This window comes from Suricata suricatta, chromosome 6 (assembly GCF_006229205.1).
Source record: "Suricata suricatta isolate VVHF042 chromosome 6, meerkat_22Aug2017_6uvM2_HiC, whole genome shotgun sequence".
Taxonomy (NCBI): Eukaryota; Metazoa; Chordata; class Mammalia; order Carnivora; family Herpestidae; genus Suricata; species Suricata suricatta.
Genome location: NC_043705.1, coordinates 90,184,231 through 90,207,108, shown reverse-complemented (window position 1 = coordinate 90,207,108; position 22,878 = coordinate 90,184,231). Strand labels below are relative to the sequence as shown.

The 22,878-nt window shown below is 49.9% G+C and overlaps 1 protein-coding gene across 1 annotated transcript in view; it reads left to right on the top strand.

Annotated features, from left to right (window-relative positions):
* Window positions 1-22,474, top strand: part of DOCK2 (dedicator of cytokinesis 2) — a 404,233-nt gene extending 381,759 nt beyond the window's left edge. The window contains exons 42-52 of the mRNA XM_029942884.1: window positions 783-864; window positions 2,293-2,377; window positions 3,511-3,597; window positions 8,902-9,078; window positions 10,492-10,575; window positions 16,303-16,440; window positions 17,159-17,286; window positions 18,211-18,382; window positions 19,285-19,405; window positions 20,884-21,026; window positions 21,945-22,474. Of these exons, the coding sequence (XP_029798744.1) occupies window positions 783-864; window positions 2,293-2,377; window positions 3,511-3,597; window positions 8,902-9,078; window positions 10,492-10,575; window positions 16,303-16,440; window positions 17,159-17,286; window positions 18,211-18,382; window positions 19,285-19,405; window positions 20,884-21,026; window positions 21,945-22,007 (1,280 nt within the window). The 3' untranslated portion in view covers window positions 22,008-22,474. The remainder of the gene's footprint in view (window positions 1-782; window positions 865-2,292; window positions 2,378-3,510; window positions 3,598-8,901; window positions 9,079-10,491; window positions 10,576-16,302; window positions 16,441-17,158; window positions 17,287-18,210; window positions 18,383-19,284; window positions 19,406-20,883; window positions 21,027-21,944) is intronic.
* Window positions 22,475-22,878: the final 404 nt, after the last annotated feature.

Genomic DNA, 22,878 nt, shown 5'->3' with positions numbered 1-22,878 from the left:
TCTTATAATTTTTTTAATGTTTATTTTTGAGAGAGAGAGCATGGGCTCAAGCAAGGGTAGGGGCAGAGACTGGGGACAGTGGATCCAAAGCAGGCTCTGCACTGACAGCACTGACAGCACAGAGCCTGATGTGGGGATTGAACTCACAAACTGAGCCAAAGTCAGACACTTAACTGACGTAACCACCCAGGTGCCCTCCCAGATTCATCATTTCTAACAAGGCTTCAGGTGAGGCAGATGCTGCTGGTCAAAGGAACACACTGAGGAGCAGTCTGGGCTCAAAGAACCCAGAATGTGGGGTTAAAGGACCTAAATACAAACCTCTGTTCTGTTCTCACAAGCTGTGTGACCTTCAACAATTCATCTGGCATCTTTGATTTTGATGTCCTCACCTATAAAGGGGGAGGCTTACATTAATAACACTGCTCAGTGGAATGGGCGAAATGAAAGAAGTCCATGGGGGGGTGTGCTATGCAATTGACTGAGGACTATAAATTCATTATCGTATTACTGTTAGTATAGAAATGATAATGATGATTAGGGACCACCACCCAACTGTTAGCAAGGACTGAGGCCTGGGAGGAGCTTACAGGTGACCAGTAATTCTGACAAGGACCACGACGACTACTAACCTGTCATTAGGACCTAGTTGGCAGCCAGCAACCTGAGGCCAGTCATTCAATAAAGTCTTGGCCTGAGGAGGGCTGTCCTGGGAAGTCTCAACTCGGAACTGTCCCTGCAGCCGACAACACGTTTTGAGCCCTTAACGACAGGAATCCCAGACATCCAGTGTTTCACCGTCCAGCCTGTCTTGGATGAACACCCAAGGTTCAAGAATAAGCCAGTGCCTGACCAGATAATAAAGTAAGACCCACAGTTCATTGGAAGGGACAGGGCAGACAATCCCATGGGGCCGCCAAGCCGAGCTGGTATTAGGACAGGCCCTGGTGCCCTCCCAGTTCTTTCTCTGGTTTAGCAGCCTTTTATCTCTTTTTCTTTTGGGAAAAGAATCACCCCTCCAGCCCAATTAGCCATCTGGGCGCTGTCCCTGAAAAAAACTGAAGCCAGAGATGAGAGGAACAAGGCACAGCGAAACCTCAGGAAGCAGCAATGACATTTCATTGAACTGGAGGTGGAGAGCCTGTCACTCAGGTGACAGAATGGTTCCAAGGAATGCATAGCCAGACAGTGTGGGCTGGGCAGGTGATCGGCAGGGTGGGGACAGGGACAGTGCTCATTGTGAGCACATGTTCTTCCAAAGGGACATCTTTCCAGCATTTGTTGAGGCGGTGCATTGACAGTGCATGTGTCCTGACGATGATAAAAGGGCAGTAGAGGAAGCAGCAAGAAGGTGGGTCTCCACCTGTTCAGTAGCAGATCGCGAAGTCAGTGATGGGGCCATGAGGTAGGGGGCCTGTAGGACACCCCTTGGAGCTGCCCAGTTTACCCCCCTCAGACGCAGGGTACTCAATATAGCACCTCGAGTGCCTTAGTGAAAGGTCTCTCCTCCTGGAGGACAGTGGGAAGCAGGAGCTCTTTGTGAGAAGGAGTCTGTCCCAGCAGTGCCACACCAGTGCAAGAGGCTGAGCAGGTGTAGCTGAACTTGGGTCTGAGCCTCCCTCCCCTCTTCAGCCAAGCACTGAGGACAAGGGATCACAACCACACAGCTAGCACCGTGCCCTTCCAGCCCCAGTGTTTGAACCTCCCCAGAGATTCAGGAAGAGTGATTTGAGGGGTGGTGGGGATACCTAAAGAAATCTTTAGAGGATGCCCCTGGAACCATAGGCATATCTAGATTCTTCACTGGGGTCACATAAATGATGACTCAGGTATGCATTAATGGTAGAATTCCAACTCCTTGGGTGCTCTAAGGGGTATTGTGTTCTCATAGGACCTAAGACCAGTTTAGCTTCTAAATCACCTTGCAAGGAATGCCTGATTTTATTTTTTTAATGTTTATTTATTTTTGAGAGGTAGAGAGCACAAGTGGGGGAGGTGCAGCCAGAGATGGCGGGGTGGACAATGTGAAGCAGGCTCTATGCTGACAGCCGAGAGCCCAACACAGAGCTCAAATTCACAAGCCTCGAGATCATGACCTGAGCCGAAGTGGGATGCTCAACCAACTGAGCCACCCAGGCACCCCAGGAGCACCAGATTTTAAATGCTACAATTTTAACTGCCAGACCTGAAGTGCACTGTTGTGGGCCTCCCTGGACCACACAAGGTCAGCTCAGTTTCTGGGTCAGCGACCTGACATGCTACCGGGAGCCTCTGTCTCTTCCTGTCTTGCAGCTTTTATAAATCCAACTACGTGCAAAAGTTCCACTACTCCCGGCCTGTGCGCAAAGGCACCGTCGACCCTGAGAATGAGTTTGCCGTGAGTATCTTCAGCAGCCTTGATCATTCCCCAGGGCCACCCATACCAACCAGAACAGGTGTCTGTCAATGTCAGAATGGGAGGGCATTTGATCCAAAGCAAGGAGAAGTAAAGTTCACATCTGCTGATATGATGACACCCATTCTCGAGTCGTTTCCATCAGGTTTGTTTTCATTTCTTGAACCTCCACACTCTCAAGATATCATCCAGACCTTGTGTGAGATGTACCCTCTCAATCATAGGGCACTCAGGCATTTCCAGAAGGCAGGGACCCTCGGGCTCAGCAGGAGTGTTGATGAAGTCAAAGCTTCCAGGACATACTAATAAGAAGGCACAGCGATTTCAGTGCCCAGTGTCCGCTGTGTGCTTCCCAGCGAGGATCTGTCTTCTAATTCCCATGGCTGGCAGGACGAGAAGGCTCTAAGTCTCTCCCAGCTCTTTGTCTTATATGGACTCTTCGAATTTAGGAGTCACTTGCCCTTTCGGAACATAGTGAACACCGAACGCCCCCACCCCCCAGAAAATGCAGATAGATGCATTCATTATTGTTTAAAAATTCTGACTATTCAGAGGCCCAGGTTAAAACTTACCAGGCCTATTCGTAGCAACATAGGTGTCATGCTAAGTGAAATAAGTCAGGCAGAGAAGGACAGATACCATGTGTTTTCACTCATAAGTGGAATAGGAGAAACTTAGCAGAGGACCATGGGGGAGGGGAAGGGGGAAAAATAGTTGGGGAGAGGGAGGGAGGCAAACCATGAGAGACTCTTGAATACTGAGAACAAACAGGGTTAAGGAGGAGTTGGGGAGAGGGAGGAAGGGGTGATGGGCATGGAGGAGGGCACTTGGGATGAGCACTCGGTGATACATGGAAACCAACTTGACAATAAACTATAAAAGGGAAAAAAAAAAAAACTTACCAGGCCTAAATCCAGGGAAAACTTAAACTTCACATCGGGAAAGAATTCTTAAGGGTAAAATGGGAGTATGTTTCCGGGTCTTGCAGCATTTATTCAGACTCGGGGTGGATGAGAGGTTTGGGGGCCTGGCCAGATTCTTGCCAAGCGTCTCTGACAGCCAGGTTTCATAAGTGTGCTGCTTTCTTGCCCTTGCCTCCCCCGCTTACTGGACAGTCGATGTGGATCGAGAGAACCTCCTTCATCACTGCGTACAAGTTGCCGGGGATCCTGCGCTGGTTTGAGGTGGTTCAGATGTCCCAGGTGAGTCTTTTGTTCAAGGCCACTGTGGAAATCCTAGAATTCCCATGCAGGGAGGGACCTGAGGTGCCATCGGGATTACCTGCTTTCAGATTTTTCTCGTTAAGCATCAGGTAAGTTTTTCCTTCCAGCAGATGAAACCTACACAGAGTCCTATAATAAAGCTGATGAATGGGGGCTTCTGTGGCTGGGTGCAGCGAAAAGGCAGAGCGTAGAACTCCATCCACTTAATCATGCCCTCATATCTATCTCAGCAGCACATCGGGGCACTTCTGAAGAATCCCACTATGAACCCATTTTATAGCTGGATAAACTGAGGCTCAGAGAGGGGCAATCACACAGAGGCAAAACTCCGGCTAGACTGCAATTTTTTGAACATGTCTTTTGCTTCTCAATAAACTTCAGGGTCTCCATATCCTTAAACAGCTAAGGATATTACAGTTCCCAGGATGCAAAGGAAAGGCCAGGGTGGTTATGAGGAAACTTAAAAAGTGGGGACATATTTAGGATGTCTTATTCATTTTATTCATTTAACAAATATTTAATCTTCAAACACTTGAAGATTTTTCAATGAAGCTTACACTCTAGTGAGAAAGACATACTGAAAAGTCAAAGTAAATGTAATAATATCATGGTGAAAACCAGTATGGAGAAAAAGAAAAGAAAGGTGGTAGAGGAGACGTGTTATTTTAGACAGAGTGGCCAGAGAAAGCCTCCCTGCTGAAATGCTTTTGAGCAAAGGCCTGCAGATGAGGGAGTGGTCCACACAAATATCACAGAGAAGGACATTCTAGCAGAGGGAAAGGCAAGTACACAGGCCCTACGGACAGAACGTGACTGTGTCTGATTCAGGGCCAGTGAGGATGAGTAGGAGGAGCCCAAACAAAACCAGATCCTGCAGGACCCTGTAGGCCAGCACAGGACTTAGCTTTTCTACTGAATGCCTTAGAGCCACGAGCAGAGGAGGGATGTGGTCTGAATGACGTGTTCCAGCTCCTGTATTATCAGCATGAAGCCATTCCACTCCAGCCATTAATGTCCCCCAGCAGCTTGATGGCCTCCAATCTCCTGTTCACAGGCCTGGCCTAGACCTCAGGGAAAATGTAACCATGCTTATGACATCAGCACACATTTATCAAGCATATGCTAAACTGTTCACATGCATGATTCCTATTAAACCCCTCAACAGTGCCACAAGGTAGACCTTCTTATTCTCTCATTTGATGGATGAGGGGACTGATGTACAGCATGAGTTCATGGGTTATTTGAGGTTAGTGAGAGACGTGAGATTTGACTTTCACCTCCTATATCAGATATCTCCACTGGATTCCCTCTCTCTCTCTGAACGTGTCCCCAGCCCATCCCCATGACGGTGGCCCAATGATAAGTGGCACCATGGAAAGGAAGAAACTATGTATTCCTGTTACTCATGGAACACACTGGTACATGATAAGCTTTGACAGGTGTCACAGGCACTGTATCAAGGGCTTTAACACATTATTCCGTTTAATCCTCACAAAACCCTGTGATGTATATACTATCAATGATCCCATTTTTGAGGTAAGGAATCAGAAACTTTCTGCTAATATGTAGCCTCTACTGGTTGGCCCTGGCTGTGACCTGTCCTCTGGGGGTACTCTTGTCCAGCTGTACCTGCTAGGCCAAGGGCAAACCGAGGGAGGTCCCACCTCGCTCTCAGCCCTCCCCACCACCCTCCAGCCCACTATGGTGTTTCTCCCCAAAGCACCCATCACCCCCTGATGATCGCCCATAGGTTTATTTTTAATATCTAGAATTTTAAATATAATAACATATTAGAATATCATCTCTACTAGAATATAAGTTCCAGGAAGAGAGATTTTTGTCTATTTTGTTCCCTACCACATCCCTAAGTGCAAAAATTAGTCTCAGGCACGTAATTGGTGTCAAGACAATTTGTTGAGTAAATCCATCAATCAGTCACTCAATTAATATGCAGAAACTCATAATATCTGAGCTGGTTATCTCGTTTTATGAACTCAGGATTGTGAAGTTAGGAAAAAGCCAACAATTTTGTTTTGCTTTGTTTATACTGGTACCTTCTGATACAAAGGATGGGAAGACCTCCAAAAAGTTGATCAGAATGGACTTATCTCTAATAGCATCCCCCCACCACCACCTCAGTTAGGTTACCAAGAAGTTCAGGATGTTTCAGACGTAAAGGTTTCATGCCTGCCAAGTGTGTTCATTTTTTTAAAAATTCGGTTTTGTGTCATATGAATTTGTATCTTATTCTCGTGAATTGTCACGGAAGAGGGACTGAGTTTTCCGATGGGATTCAAGTGTCCGTTCTGCATATTAAGGGTTCTCTTTTTGTTCCTGGCCCTGGGAACATGCAGTCTTTACAAGGGGCTCCAATCTGGGGACCAGAGACCATGCTCAACTTGGGCATTAACGAGCTATATGATGGTGGACAAACACAGTATATCTGGGCGTTAGTTTTCGTCACCTTCAAAATAGAGATTAAAAACCATGGAATTTTGGGGCTGGAAGGCACTGTAGAGGCCATTTAGTCCAAGAGCTGCAAAATCAAAAGCCTTCAGAACCCAGGAAGATAATATAAGTACGAAAAATAGTGACATCAAGACAACAGGGAGTGGCAGAAGCTGTGGCAAGCCCATTCCAGGTGAATTAGATTTTTTAAAAATGAGAACTCACATACTGGCTAAATGATAGACCTCTCTGGGCCCAGGCTGACCCACAAGTCTCCAGCATGCAAAGTCATTCCTGGTTTTTGTCCAGTCCCTTTGTTTGCTTATAGAGACACTGAAGCCCAAAGTGGGACTCGAACTGTCAAAGCAATCAGTGGTATGAGCAAATTGTAATAATCACGCCTGTCTCGTGCAGCTCATGGATTCCTAAGAGGATTTAGGAGGCCGAGATGAGAGAAATGCCTTTGAAGAACATGAAATTCAGCCCCTTGATTGCAAGGGATTACCATCACTTCATCTTTTGGCCGATGTTTCTCCCCCTTAAAACTCTTTCCAAAGGATTTTCTCCCTGATAATGTATTTGCAAGTTGGGCAAGTGTTACACATCTACACTGCAGATAAGGGAAGCCAGGCTCAACTTAGAAAAGGGTCCAGAGATCCGAGGGGTTAACTGCGTCCTAACAATGCAGTTAAGGCAAGTTTGGTAGCAGAGTATGAGCTGTCTGTGGTGGGAGACGCTCACCTTTGGAATCAGGAATGCCCCTGTCCCTGTTTCCTTCCAGCTCTGCAGCCATCCGCCCCAGACCTGCTGACCTGCTGTGGGGGGAACAAAGGAAAGAGCCAGTGTTACAAGCCCAGCATGGGCTGACCCATTGGAGGCAGCCTGTACATGGAGCCGGCTCCATTATCATGATCAATGCTTTTCTTCCTGTTATCAGCCCCTGACATCCAGGCCTCCCCCCAAACACATAACCCCATAACTCTGCTGAGAGCTGTAAGTTCAGTTATAGGTGAGAAACCCAAAGAATTTTCATTCTCATTCTCTGTTCCTGATGGTTATAATGAGGTTAAAGACTTAGGGATTCAAAAATAGCTTCAGGAACGAGGAGAAAAGCCAATCAATAGGACTTTCCATTTTTAATAACTCACCTTAAAGCCTGCGTGTTTCAGACATGCCAGGCTATTGTTGAAATCCAGGTGCGGTACTGGGCTCAACCCAAATGGTCCTGGTTTTCTTTAGAACTTGATCCAGCCCTCGGCTCTGTAAAGCCCCTGTGAGGCTGGTCTGTGTGCTGGACAGAAATGAGACCAGGGATTGCGGCTTGTAGCACACAGACTGCAGCCCCCGCAGCCCTAGCGACCCTCCTTGTCTGTGTGCTCGTGTGTGTGCGAGTGTGTGTGTGTGTGTGTGTGTGCATGTCTGAATGCTGTGTGGATGTGAATGTGGCGGGGGGCAGAAAGAAACAGAGGTGGCATCTACCCTTTTTTGCTGCACAGAGCAGCCATCCTCAGAAATGTCCAGAAACAAGGGGGTGAGGAGGCTAGGATTTCACAGATCCAAGGAAATGGTTTAAAAGGATGGCCCAGAACATGGCTGTAGAGGCTAGCTCTGCCCTTCCCATATACACTGTAGCTATAACTATCAGGTGCCCATTTTTAAAGAACTCTGCTATGAGTCAAGGTCATACTATCTGAAACAATCTTGGCTACTTCCCAATGAGGCAGTGACTATCTCACCATCATCTCACAGATGATAAAATGTAGGGTCCCTTCTTCCAAGAAGTCGCCTCCAATTACTTGGGCCTTTCGTCCAGGCTCTACCATCCCCACTGGCCAGTCTTCCCTTCTCAGGGCGACTGCTGGGCTCTGTCCTAACACCGGCAAGGATTAATAACGGCTACCAGCTACTCTGAAGCAGGTTTTCTTATCCTCATTTTACCAAGGAGTCAACCAAGGCTCAGAAAGGTTAGAAACTTGCCCCGAAGGTAACACAGCTAGAAGACATGACAGAGCTGAGATTTAGACTCAGTTTTAGTGTGTTTAGTTCAAGGGTCCACAAACTATGGCCTGGGGGTGGGACACAACCTGCACCTGTTCTATTGTAATAGCCACGCTCATTCATTTACAGTTTGCCTGAAGCTGCTTTCTTCCTGGAAGAGCAGCGTTGTATCCTTGCCTCTGAGCCTAAAGTATTTGCCGTCTGTCTGGCCCCTTCATGGAAAAAGTATGCAGACCCGCTGGTTTAGATCTGTATTCCAGATCCCATCTTTTGAAAACCGCACTGTTTTGCCAGTTCCCATCTGATGGCACTCTGTTTATATTGCTTTCTAAGAGGTGTTGCAAAGGGGGTTCATTTTATCTTCTCATCTAAAATTGCAACTGCCTTGGAGCAGGGACCCTTTATACAACAACCTTAGGACCTACTATGGGCCACGCTGGGTGATCACATCACCAGCTGCTCACACAGCTGATAGCTTACACATAGTAGGTAGACAGCCTATACTGGATGGGTTGAATTGGAGCGTGTTTCTCCCAAGTAATAAGAAGAGAGAACTGTCCCCGGAGCATATCCAGCCTCTGAGCCCCCAGCAAGTGTTTGGGGCTGCCTGCCTCCACCTCCCCAGGGAAAGGCCTTTTGCACTAGCAGAAAGTTAGCCTGTCTCTCCCCAGACAGAAGGCAGCCCCTAGAGCTCACTCATTATAACAAGAGCCTGGTACAGTCCCTTGGGGAGCATTGCCTCATTTGAATTCCAACCCCAGTTGAAACCAATAACAATATCTGTTTTTAAGGCGACCTGCTAAGGCTTGCTCCTCTTGGTAATCTCATTTTCAACAGACCACAATCAGTCCTCTGGAGAATGCCATCGAAACCATGTCCACAGCCAATGAGAAGATCCTGATGATGATCAACCAGTACCAGAATGACGAAAGCCTTCCCATCAACCCGCTGTCCATGCTCCTGAATGGGATCGTGGACCCTGCTGTCATGGGGGGGTTCGCCAAGTACGAGAAGGTGAGGGCTGCTGCTCTCCGGCCCCAGTGGCGACAGAGCAGTGGCAGGAGGACCCCGGGGGAGGATGAAACTGCATGTCCCTATCTTACTGTAGCTGTTTGTCAGCTTGGCTGGACGTCATAGATCTTCCAGAGTTTCTACAGCCCCTCTCTCTTCTCCTTTCCATTCTCAATGCTACATTCTGCTGTGGCAGGAAGGAGTAGGAATCACACGGATCCCCTATGCAGCTGGGCACATCCAGACACCTCCATCCAGGAAACACTCTGGATCTGAGCCAGATCACAAAAGGATAGGAGCCACAAATCAAAGTGCATGCCACTTGTGTGAATCTATCTCTTCCACGGATGATGGAAATGACCTCAACAAATGGCAATAAATGAAACCCAGAATCTGTGGAAAGAGATAAAAGATAAGAGATCAACTCCAAAATGGGAGTTATAATCTAGGTATCCAGGTCATAAGGTCTCTCCAGAGATGCCTGCACATTATAGCCACAGATTTTATTTTTGAGCCTCCTGATATCCATGGCAAAAAGGGAAATGTCAATAGTTCTATGAGTCACATTTTCCACAGGGGGGACATACCAGTTTTTCAGGAGAGAGACAGATTTTCCCAGCATTGAAGTAGAATAAAAAGCCCTTATTGGACTTTTACCTAGTCCCTACATTAACAGCACAGAGGGGGAAATGGACTCCTCGTTCTCATGATGAATTCCCTATTAACCTTTTCTGTGTCCTCCGCTGATGTAAAACTAAGAAAACGATGCAGTAGTCTAATTCAGGGACAGTGATTCCAGTCACCCAAGCAGTCCTTCTAGCTACCCTTGGATACCCCATTCGTCATCATCAGTAACCCTTTGTTCAGCCTTGAGAGGTGATATGTCTGTGTGTGCAAACACGCAGAGGACATAAGTCTCAGAAAGAGCTGGGGGAGGGTAGGGGCACACACAGTAAGGGATGGTAAGGCAAGCTGGAGCACCACAGGGGAAATCCTCTTTGAGTTCTTTTCCCTGAGGCAGTGCTCTCAAACTTGAAGCAGCATCAGGATCTCCTGGAGGGCTTCTTCCTCCCCCCACCCACCATGCCCACCCCACCTAGAGGTTCTGACTCAGTAGGTCTGGGTGGGACCCAAGAATCTGTACATCTGACAAGTTCCCAGCTGCGGCTGATGCTCTCGCTCCAGGGAGACTTGGAGATCTCCTTCCCGGGGGGTTTGTGGCCCTTGCCCAGTGGGTTCTGATCTAAGCCTCCAGGAACAGGAAACGCTGTCAGTCCCTGCAGGTCCCTGTCCCATCCAAGTCCATGTGACCTCATGCCTGCCCCCCTCAAATGGAATCCTCTCCCAGTAACAGATTGCTTTTGGGGTCCACGCTAAATGAACAGGAAATCCAAACTGCCTGCCTATCCTCCTCAGGCCTTTTTCACAGAGGAGTACACGAGGGATCACGCTGAGGACCAGGAAAAACTGAGCCGCCTCAAGGACCTGATCGCATGGCAGGTAAAGGGCAGCTGGACTGGGGCGGGGCCGCCCTGCCTCCTCTCCATCCTCCTCGGCTCCCTTGCCCTCTGCTTGCCAGCTCCTGACTGTCATGGCCTGGGTTGACCTCTTCTGTTCTGTGACTTTCGTCCTTCTTCTGCATCTATGTCTCACGTGAGCAGGCTCATCCTGGAACAGGGATTTGGGGCGCCCAATCCCTGGGGTGCTGGGCAGCGGTGCTATGCTGCATGTCGCTAACACTGCTCTACTGAATGGATGGATGTTGGATCCAGAGGAGGTGGCTAATCCCAGTGGGACTGAAATGAAAGCCAGGCCCCCAACCTGGCACACGCCAGGCCCCCACCCCTACCTCTCCTCCTTCTAAAGCTGACCCAGTTTGTGGCAGATAATGCTCAGATGGATTATCAGGTTTAGAAAATAACTTAGGCCTTTGTTTGGTGGGGTTTTGGTCAAAGAGCCTGCATTTCGCACCACCAGAGCCCGGTCAGAAAACTTGGATAGCCCTGTCCTTCCTGCTGCCCCACTTGTCTTCGTCTCCCCTCACCCCTTCTCTCCGGCACCCTGCCCCCTCCCTCCGTGCTCTCCTTTCTGTCTCTTCCTTCCTGCACATCTGTCCCTCTCTCCTTCTCTCATAGACGTTTCAGGCTCTATCCCTCCTCTGTCTTTTGCCTCCCTCTGCCCCTCACATCTTACTCCTCTCTCTTCTTCTCTTCTCGCCCCACTTCCCTCCCTCCTCCCTGCCTGTCTCTGGCTCCTCTCCTGTGTTTTCCCTCCCTCCTTCTCTCTCCCTCTCTCCCTTTATTTCTCTCCCCCCTTGCTCCCACTCCCTAGAGAAGAAACAGTCCACCAGACCCCTCCCCAGAAGCCATCAAAGGGCAAGCCTCCCCCATCTTTGAACTTCAGCCTGCCCTACAGGGAGCACTCAGCACGCAGAACGCCAGGTGGGCTCCAGAGGGCAGGAGCCGGGGGAGGCACCGGAGCAGGGGCAGCAGTCTGCAGCTGCCTGTCCTCCCTCCCTCCCTTCTTGCCAGTCACCCTGCAAAGAAAAGCAAGCTATTGTGATGGGGAGTTTTTGTTACTCTAGGGAAATCAGGGAATGAGAAGCATTGGGTGCAGCCTCTTTTCTTAAAATAAGGATTCCTAATTCAGGTCCTTCTCTGCCTCTGCCAATTTATGCAAAGAGAAGCTTTAAAAATGAAACAGCAAGTGCTGCACAGACACAGTTTCCTGAATGCATTTTGTGTGTCTGGAATTTTCTCTCCCTTCTTACCTGGTGTCACCTGTGAAACCCAGACATACTCACGCCCTATAATACCCACATAATGGCAGTTACCCCTACGACCCCTAACTTGGAATCAGGAAGGCCTGGCTTTGATTGGTTCTCTTTCTCGGATATTTCTGGGATGCCCTAGGGAGGGCTAGCATGTCACACAAACTTGTTGGGTGTTTGGTGTCACTCTCAATCCATATCACTGCCCTGGGCCTCTCCCTGGGTTGGTTTTAACATACAGTAATGGATCCTCCATGTTGTGCCCACCACACCCAAAGCATGAAGCTCTGCCTCAGCACAGCTCGTTCTAGGATGTGCCTTCTAGAAAGAATTCTACTGAAGTCTTGGAGCTAATGGGCAGACCCTACAAAAAAAGAGGACTTTGAAAACATTAGCTTGGGCTCTTCAGACAGCGCCCCCTAGTGGCCACCTCCTCCGTAGCACAGACCCCTTCCCCCAAGGGGTCACCATGTTACAGAGGCCCCTCTCCACCCAGTACCATCCAGGGAGCCATGTCCCTCCCCCCCCCCCGAGTCCAGGCACCCTAACTATGGGCCCTTACCACCCAAAGACGTTGCCCTGCCATCAAGGCAAGGTAGCCTTATGAACAGTACTACATACACTGAATTTGCTCTTCCTTTCTATTCTATTTGTTCATTTTTGTACCTTATATTTACTGAGATCCTACTGTGTGCCCAGCCACAGTGCTGTACAAATATAGACCTGGACAAATAGCGCTGCACAAATATAGGCCTGCTCCTTGCCCCCTTGGAGCTGAATTCTAAATTTGGTTTCACAAAGCCAGATACGCTTTGGATTTTCCTCAAAGCCAGAGAACTTGAGATTTCAAAAGGGAATGCCCTTGGACCTAGTCTAGCAACACAACAAAAGTCAGAGCTTTCCAAGTACTTTTTTGTGTTCAAGATTTCACAGATCTCTAGATTTATTGCATAATTTTTTTTCTTTGTAAAGATTTTCTCTATATTTACTGGCATGGAAAGATGTCTACAGTACATTTGTCTTTTAAACATTTTGTGAAGTATTACATATAAAAAGGATGCAAAGCAAAAATATACAACACATTGATTTATCTCAGAATGTACATCCATTTGACCATGACCCAGATGAAGAAGTAGAATTCTGCCAGCACGCAGAAGCCAGCCTGTGTCCACAAGCCCAACTTGAGGTCATTGCCCATCCTCCTCAAGGCTGACCACTATCCTGCTCTTGAAGTAATCATTTCCTTGCTCTTTAAAAAATAGTTTTCAGGGAGCCTGGGTGACTTAGTTGGTTGAGCATCCAGCTTCAGCTCGGGTCATGATCTCGCAGTTTGTGAGCACCAGGCTTCCTGCCATCAGCACCGAGCCTGCTCCGGATCCTCTGTCACCCTCTGTCTCTGCTCCTTCCCTGTTCCCGCTTGCTCAAACTCTAAAACATTAATAATAACTATAGTAATAATAATAGTTTTCATCACCCAAGTGCTCACTCCTAAACACTGGAGTTTACTCTTGCTTATTTTTGGCCTATAATATAAACGGAATCATATAGTATGCATTCTCTTGGGTCCAACTTATTTGCTCAATGATTTGCTTGTAAAATGTGTTCGTCTTGTTGCATATAGCTATGATTCATTCATTTTCATTTATTTACTTATTATTTATTTATTTATTTATTTATTTTAGAGATCAAGCAGGGGAGGGGGCTGGGGGGAGAGAGAGAATCCCAAGCAGCCTCCACACCGAGTATGGAGCCTGACGTGGGGTCAATCCCATGACCCTGGAATCATGTCCTGAGCTGAAATCAAGAGTAGGACACTCAACCGACTGAGCCACCCAGATGCCCTTCATTTCCATTGATGTATAACAGTCTGCACAGCTAGATTGTAGAACTACACCAAAACAGATTTATTTATTTTTCAACTGATGGAGATTTAGCTTGATTGTAGTTTGGGGCTATTACAAGGAATGAGCATCCTTATTATGTGTCTTTTGGGCACACACATGCATAAATTCTGATGTGTGCATGCCTGTGCATGGAGTTGGTTATGGTATATGAACATATCTACCTCTGACAAATGCAGCCAAACTTCTATCAGCATAGGTTGGTTTTGCCTGTTCTTGAACTTCATGTAATGATATGATACAGTATGTACTACTGTGAGTCTGGCTTCTTTTGTTCAACACAATGCCTTTGAGATTCGTCCAGGTTGTTACATATATCAAAAGTTTGTGGTTTTTGTTTCCCTCATCCACTGTATGAATATACAACATACCGAATAATATGCCAATTTATTTATCCATTCTCTTATTGGTGGACATTTGGGTTGCTTTCCAGTTTTGTGTAGTATGAATAAAGTTGCAAACAACATTCTAGTTCATGTCTTTTGGTGAAAGTAAGTACTCACTTTTCTCAGTATTTATCTGGTACTAGAATTTCCAGGCCAGGCGTCTTTAAGCCTTACTGGACACCAAGAAACAGTTTTCCAAAGAATCAGCTTTGGCTTGGTCACGCCTCTCTGCTGTAAGCTTGTATCCTTTGTCATGCATGACTGCTCTCACTTTTATTATGTCTTCCCTTTTACTCTTGTTGGGTTCAATTTGCTATTTTTTTCACTAGGATTTTGAGATGGATGCCTAGATAATTGATTTTTTGGTCTTTTTTTAGTATAGCTTTAGTAAAGCTATAAATTTACCTTAATTCTTTATATACTATTAGTTTTTATATATGGTATTTCTATTACCATTCCTCTTTTTTTGATATTTGTCTTATTTCATGGACGGAGAATCTCTTTTGTTTCTACATATTCATTAAACTTTTTAAAATAATGTTTCTTAGCCCTCTTCATCCTCCCTGTTTTCTCCAAATCCGTTCATTTATTCCTCCCTTCCCTTCTTTTTTCATTCCTTCCCTTTTCTTTTCTTTCCTCTCTGTTGGTTCTGATCTATGTCTTTCATATGAGAGAGTTTCCTCCCATGTCTGGTGATCCTCATGGTTGGGACTGCAGCACTGAAGAGCTGAGTGCAGCTCTGTGTACATGGATCATGGCTTTCTCAACTGGATGTCCTTGCTTTATGGTAACTGAGTGAGCCACAAATGCCTGTATAAAGAGCCATTCACTTTCTCCAGTGACATATCTTTCAAACATCGGAAAGATCACCCTGGAGAGGGTGCTTCTGGAATTTATGAGTTGGAAGGTGAAGGTCTGACTAGTGGTGTGCAGACTCTCCCTTCCATCCCCTATTTTCGGTCTGGCTCCTCCCTGCCCTCTGTTGTGCCTGGTGCCCTGGAGCCCAGTAGTCCTTGTGATAAAGGAAAAGCTCCTTCTTCTTGGGGAAATGGGAAGAGATAGCACTTGGCTTCAGGGTGAAGTGGTGAGGACCTGGAGATCTGACTGCTGCTGTCACAGAATTTCAATCTGTCCCTCTGTGTTCGGCCTCTCTAGTCACCCTAACTTTTGTGGGGTACCTGGTACCTCCAATCCCTAAGCCCCTCCTGGGTTTCCAGAGGCAGGTTGGCCTCTTCTTATCCATAACTCCCTCCTCTGCTCTGGAAGGTCAGGTGCCATCCTCCATCCCCAGGCCATGTTGTAGGTCAGATCAGATTCCAATATCTCATCCACCTTGTCCTTTCAAGGGTACCTCCCAGAGAAGGAGCCAGAGTGTTTTTATGTTGCCATCATGGAAACGTTAACTGTTTTTCTTCAGCATAATCCATATTCCACCTCTTTGTGCCATTAGTTATGTCTCCCAGGATCACACTGCTACCTTTCCCAGCTGTTCCTTCTAGTCGTGGCCACGATGGCTCAGCTACTCCTCCTTCTAACTACTATTTAGACAGCGTCCCACTGACCTCCTTTGTTGATAAAGGAGTTAACTCTTCACATTGATCACCTCGTCCTCCCCAACTTCACTTTTAACAAATTCCCTGTTGGCTGGTACCTTAGTGCATCTGCACTTCTGTATCTTTTTTCAGCAGCCACATAAGCAATAACGAGACCTCCATGTTGTAAGGCTCTGTCACTCCTCCTCTTCCTTTCAGCCCTTCTTTTGTCCTGTCTCCCAGCTTCTGGTGCTCATATTTCCCTTTTGCATTGCCCAAAGCTTCTTGGGCAAGGCTTTACGTCAGAGCCACAGGGCCTCCTCCCTGCTGGCCCCACACTCTGCCCCTTAGTAGAGTCACAGAGGGGAGACTTGCCTAAACATGCAGCCTCTAATGGGGTTCTGACCCTCCTATGAGGCAAAGGCAGCTGGAGGTCTTTCTCACCTTCTAGAGCAATCCCAGGGCTATAGATATCCTATTTCCCAGGGCTGGCAACCCTGCGTGAAGGTCTCAAAGACCCCAATGCCCTCCACAAGTTCTAGCACGCTGATTTGGCTTCAGCCACCTTTATGTGGGCAGGTTCCAGGCTGCCACTGGGGTGCCAGCCCTTGGCTCATCCTGTACCACCTTCCCTATAGATCCCCTTCCTGGGAGCTGGAATCAAAATCCATGAGAAAAGAGTGTCAGATAATCTGCGGCCCTTCCACGACCGGATGGAAGAATGTTTCAAGAACCTGAAATTGAAGGTGGAGAAGGAGTATGGTGTCCGAGAAATGGTACAAGCGGTCCCTGTGGCCGGGAGGGGTGAGGAGAGCTGTGGGGGGAGCGATGGGGGTTGGAGCTGGCAGGGACCCAGTAAGGAACCCGCCCTGCAGGAGGAGGAGCTGATCCAGGGGCCCTTCCCTGTGAACCTGGCCCCTCACAGTCACCCCCAGGTGAATGCCAGGTACAAAGTGAGCCCCTGGCACTGAGGGACTAGCTGAGAGAGAAGCCACGCTGCCCGCTGAGGCACCTAGGGTGTGCCCGGTCTGATGTCAGCCCTTGACACCTACTAGTTGTTTAATCTCACAATGCACCTGGGAAAGAGGAATGGTTTTCAACTCCTTGTATCTCTTTTAGAGGTTCAGAAGTGTTAAGTAACTCCCAAAGCAAGTGAGTGCAAGTGAGAATTTTCACCTGGCTCTGTTGGCCTCCAAAGCCAGTGCTTTTGGCCACTAATAAGCTCCGTGACATAAAGCAGCCAATGGCCTGGTGCTCACAGGGACATCTTTATCTTCCTCCCCCAGAAAGTAGAGCCCTAAAACATCAAGGCTGTGAGGTCCCTTAGAGGCCATGAGGCTCAACCCTCTGATCTTACAGATGAGAAAGCTGAGGCCCAGAGGGGGAAGTGAGTTACTGAAAGAGCAGAGAGGTAAATCCAGTCAGGTGCGGAGGCAGCGGGGAAGGCAGAAGCCAGAGGGGCCCCACTAACCACCCCGTTCTCCCCACCGGCAGCCCGACTTTGAGGACAGGCGGGTGGGCCGCCCACGGTCCATGCTGCGCTCCTACAGGCAGATGTCCATCATCTCCATGGCTTCCATGAACTCTGACTGCAGCACCCCCAGCAAGACCACCCCTGAGAGGTCAGTCTCCGCCCTGGAGCCCCCTGCACTCCTGCCCGCCCCCCACAGGGCCCAACAACACCTGCTGCTTCTCCTTCCGCCCCAGAGGCCGCCCTGCCACCTCCTCCCTACCCTTATTTTTAAAAGCCTTTCCCTTCCTGCTGCCTCACTAAAACCCTCACACCACCCTGTGAGGCTGCTGTGGTTGGGGCCATTGGCAGGGGGTTATTCAAGGCCTGCCAGGCAAGAGGGCTCTTCCTGGGCCCCCAGCAAGACTCCCTCACAGCTGGCATTCTCCAAGCCCAGAGATCTCTGTGCACAAGGTCCTCACAGGTCCTGCTTCATCTGGCATGCCTCACCTCTGCCAGGGCTGTGTCCCCCGACGTCCCCACTGCAGAGCCAGCTCCCTGCACCCAACCCTCCCTCTGCAAACAGGGGGACGTGCTCCCTCACCCCAAGAAAAGCCTCTCCCCTTCCGCCATTCTAGAGCCTCATCCCCACCCAGCCCCCCCGCACTACCCTAAGGACATGATCACATGAGCCGGGTACTCTCTGCACCTGACAATGTTCTAAGGAGTCCCGGGACCTCATCCGCTGCTACGCTGCAAGGTCCTGCAAACACCTGCCTTCCCCGGAAGAAAGTAACGGCTCAGGGAGGCTCAGTGATCTGCCCAAAGGCCCTCAGTAAAGGGTGGCAGTGCTGGATTTGAAACCAGACCCACACCTGACCCAGGTGTCTGTCCTCACCCCCAGTCTCCCCTGCTTATGGCTCAGCTCCCTCGATTCCGTTTTACTCTGTATTCGGGGTGCTTGCAAATTAAGCAGGCAGCCCCCCCCGCCCCGCACCCTGTCAGGTTAGCTGACCCACTCCTTGCCCCTGCAAGCCGGTTCCACGGAAGCGCTCTCTAACTGGGTTTCTGCCGCCGCCGTCCCTCCCTCCGCCAGCTTTGACCTGGAATTAGCACCTCCGAAAACCCCGAGGGCGGAACCAGCAGAGTCCATCTCTGCGGGGAGCACCCTGCCAGAAGTCAAGCTGCGGCGGTCCAAGAAGAGGGCTAAGAGGAGCAGCGTAGTGTTCGCGGATGAGAAGGCAGCGGCCGAGTCGGACCTGAAGCGGGTGAGCGCCCCCGGCCCCGGAGCACATCTCTGCCGCTGGCAGCCCTTACTATTGGGGGCCCCTGGGGGTCCCACTGGGCCTCGCACTTGCAGGGAGGCGAGTGATGCCTTGAGGCGCAGGGAGGTGAAGTCCACACAGCCTGATGTGACGGGGCTGGAATCTGAACCCAGGCCGATCGACCCCAGGCCCTGCACGTCTTCCCCACCACTGTGCAGGGCTTTGTGAGACAGGGGAGAAGCTATCCTCCCAGGGCTGGGCAGGGGTCCGTTCATCTACGCCCCTGCTAGGCTTAGACCCTGCTACACTCCCCTAGGGAGCCAGGGGCCCAGAACTCACTGCCCTGACTTAGAGAGCTTTTGTCTTATAAGTAATAACTATTTAATAATGAATCTTGGTGTCATTGGGTCCAAATCTTAGTTGCACCCCTGAAGGAGAGGTTTGTTGAAAGCATTCTTGGAGCCCAGGAAAGGGAGAGGGGTTAACTGTACTGCCAACGGAGGGGTGCCAGATGAGCCGGCAAGGGGCCGACTGAGATGACTCCCAGTAAAGAGAAGATGCTCTACAAACTTCCCTGGAGACCCCAGAGGCTACTCCTGCCAGGGGAGATGACTAGAAATAAGTCTTGTGTGTTTTACAATTCTAGGGGGTATCATTCATATGATAGTCTAAATGAATGCCTCAATGTCTTCCCAACCCTCGGAGTTGTATAGTATGCAACCTGTGCAACCATACATGGCAGGCTGGCCTGAACTGATACACAACAGAATAAATCAACTTGCAACTAGGTCCACAGAAGCCTTGCCAAGCCCTTATCATTGGCTTTTCAAGGCCCAGAACTGCCTAATGCTAAGCCTCTGTGGTGTGTGTGTCTCTGTGTGTGTGTGTGTCGTGTATTTATTCAGCTTTCCAGGAAGCACGAGTTCATGAGTGACACCAACCTCTCGGAGCATGCAGCCATTCCTCCCAGGTCATCCATCCTCTCTCAGATGAGTTTTGCCAGTCAGTCCATGCCCACTATCCCAGGTATGCACCCTGCCACCACCAGTGCCTGAAGGTACAGAGATATTGGGGCCACCAACCTGGGGGCAAAGGGGCCAGGCACCCTGCAGGCATGAGGCTCTGCTCAGAGGCCCCCTCCTCTGAGCTCACACCACCCCCAACCCTTCTGTAAGGGAAGGTGACCTGCAAGTGGTGCCCAGGGCTGGGGCAGAGGCCTGTTGCCACTCCTATCCTCGGGGATCACCAGGAGTCCACTTCTCACACTGGGCAGCCCTGCGTTCTCGGTTCGCTAGGCCTCCCCCCAGGGCCAGAAGCCCCAGGTTTCCCTTTTTTGACCTGGAATGCTACTCCAGGAACCTGCAGAAACTGCCCGCACATCTTACAGAGCTCAAGTGCGTAATGCACAGTCACCACCCACATCCCCCATCACTCTCTCGTCGTCCAGGGAGGAGGGTAGCAGCACACGGATGACGGCCTCTAATTCGCAGGGGGTGAAGCCACAGCCTTCATGGGGATGGGCACGCCTGCGGTCGCTCCATCTGACATGCCGCTGTCTCCAGGGTCGGGCGCTCTGGGCCAGGCTCCCTGTGCCGAGGGCCAGAGCAGAGAGGAGCAAGACAGACCAGCGCTGCCCTGTGGCCCTTAGCAGGCAGATCTCAGCAAAGAGAGCTGCTGTTTCATGAGTGCTGACCGGCACGAGCCTCTCCCTGTGCTAAATTCATCCTTTATTTACACCTCAATACAGACCTATGAAGCAGATTATATCATCAGCCCCATTGTGTGGATGAGAAAACTGAGGCACAGAGAACAACTCCAGCTAGGAAGTGGCAGAGGCTGACTGTAAACCAGGCCCTCTGCCCCTTGGAACCATGCCCTTAACCCCCGCGGAGCCACACCAGGAAGGACAACCCCCCTCCCCCCAAGCTCTGGTGTCCAGCTGGACACACAGTCCTTCCACTGTGACCCTCCCACAACACCGCAGTACCCAGGAGGTCTGTGCCCTTGTCCCCATTTTGCCAACATCAAAACCGAGAGGCGAGAGGTAGCTGATTTGTCAGGTCTGTGCATCTCCAAGCTGGGAGCTACCACCGGCAGTTGCTTCCCTGCCTTGGAGACAAAGGGAATCCAGGTTCCCTGTGTGAAAAGCTAAGGAAGAGTAAGCTCACATTTTGTGTCCCCACCTGAGGGCAAAAGGCCTCATTCCCTGAGGAGACCAGGGCCCCAGTGGCCACGGGGCCTTCACCCCGCCCCACCCCCACCATAGTTCCAGCACAGAAGCCCTGGCAAGGCTTTGATGGGCCAGGTGGCAGGCCCCTGTCTGGGGGGTTGGGAAGCCCCCCCAAGAGGACAGCTTCAACAGCCCTCTTCAGGGCAGCAGGCAGGCCTTCCCGCCTCCCACCGCCCTCCCGGGACTCTGTCCCCCAGCCTGTGTCCTGCCCGCTGTCCCCTGGGCGCTGCCTCTCCACCCACCCACTCACCCCCACTCCCCACTCCTCTTCCAGCCCTCACGCTCTCGGTGGCGGGCATGCCTGGGATGGACGACGCCAACGCGTCCCCCCGCCTCAGCCAGACCTTCTTCCCTCTCTCGGAGGGTGACAAGAAGACACTCAAACGGAAGAAAGTAAATCAGTTCTTCAAGACGATGGTGAGGACGCAGAAGGGTGGGAAGACAAGGGTGTATGGGGAAGGGGAAGGGGAGAAAACAACGCGGAGAGAGGAGAAAATGGGGGTGGGGAATGGAGGCACGTCTGTGTGTGCACGCGCGTGTGGTCACTTCCGGGGAGTCATGGTCAGGGCCCACAGGCCTTGGGACCCTAGCCAGAAGGCCCTCACTGCAGTTCTCCTCTTGGGCCCTGGTCTCGGAGCAGGACTGAGCCCGGCTGGGCTGCAGGGACGTCCCAAGGGGACACGCAGGGCCCCTGGGACCTCAGGAGCAGTAGCTGTCCTTTACCCACACTGCCCTCCGGTATAGAGGCTCTGTGTCAGAGTCACAGCAGCTGGCTATCTTTGGAACCTGAAAGTGCTCTTTAATTTTTTTTTTTTTTGGAAGAGCTTTCCTATTCAACTTTTATTACAAAATCCTACTAATTAAAAGTTAGTTTCTAAGGCCTGACTTTTCAAGTCCCATCTCCTATTGTTACTTGGCGGTCTTCACTTGAGATAAAAAAAGTACCGTTGACACTTCTGATCCTCAAGATGATATAAACCCGAATTCTGCTGCTATAATAATCCCAAGTTTACTGTGAGCATGCAGTGAGTCAGGCCCCATGCTAAGCACTTTGCAAACATGGTCCAATCTGACCTTCCACCATCCCTGTGAGGATTTTACATGGCTCACAGAGTTAGGTAGGAGACTGGCCCAAGTAAGTGCTTGAAACGGTGACGTCTGTGCTCTAGCCACTATGGGGTGCTGCCTTTCTGGCCACATTCAAGGTCATGGCCCCTCATACTACCTGGGCTTTGGGCAGGGATCCTTGGGATTGGGACTGGGAGGCCCCACTCTGGTGCTCATGAGAATCCCATCCTGGGGGATTGTGTGTGTTTATTTTCTTCTCCCACAAAGCTGGCCAGCAAATCTCCTGAAGAAAGCAAGCAGATCCCCGACTTCCTGTCCTCCGACCTGTGAGATGCTGCTGACCAGGGCCACACGTGGGGAGCCAGGGAGAGAAGCTTCCGGAGAAAGAGATGCGGTGGGACATTGATGCCTCACACAGTGGGGAGACCTCCTCCCAGCTGCCCTCGCTCAGAGGAAACACCTGTGGTCCAGGCAGTGGGCGAGGAGGCCCCAGCTTGGATGGTGGGCCGTGGGCAAGAGGAAGCAGCAAGGACACCCTCCCCCACTGTGCGCTCCCCACAATCCTCAGCATATCTTTTTATAACCCAGTTTCTTAGGTATAAGGAGCTGTATTTTTATTTCATTTTCTAAGTCCTAGCACTTAACAGAAAAGCCTTTTAAATATCCTTTTATTTTATTTTTGGTTAATAGTTTTGTACTTTACGTTTTTTAATACAGCCAGCCAGTGTTCTTCCTAGCTGATGATCTCTAAAGCATTGCTCTTTCTCACTGACAATAAAAATGGTTTCATGAGTCCAGTTAGCCTTGTTGCGTCATTCGTCAACTGCATCTCCGAGGCCTGGAGAGGGGAGGGACAGCAGGCCCCCCAGGGCCCGCAGTGGTGTTAAGGGGCCTGGCTCCAGCCTGTCTTAGCCTCAGATTTGCCCACCTTAATCCATCTCACCTCGTTCATGCCACCCCGAGGAATCTAATCCATGAAGGCCAGGGTGTAGGGATGCCAGGACAGTCTGCCAAAATCTTCCTCAGGTCATTCTCATATTCCCTTTCTCCTCTTCTGGCAAGGAATGGAAAAACCACCCAACCAAATGGTCAAGAGTTAGGAAAAGAGAGGACTAAAAATCCGGCCTTTGGATTTTGTCACCAGGTCGGAAGGGGTAGCTTTCCCCGGAGGAATCCTAGGCTCCTCAGATGAGGCCCAAGA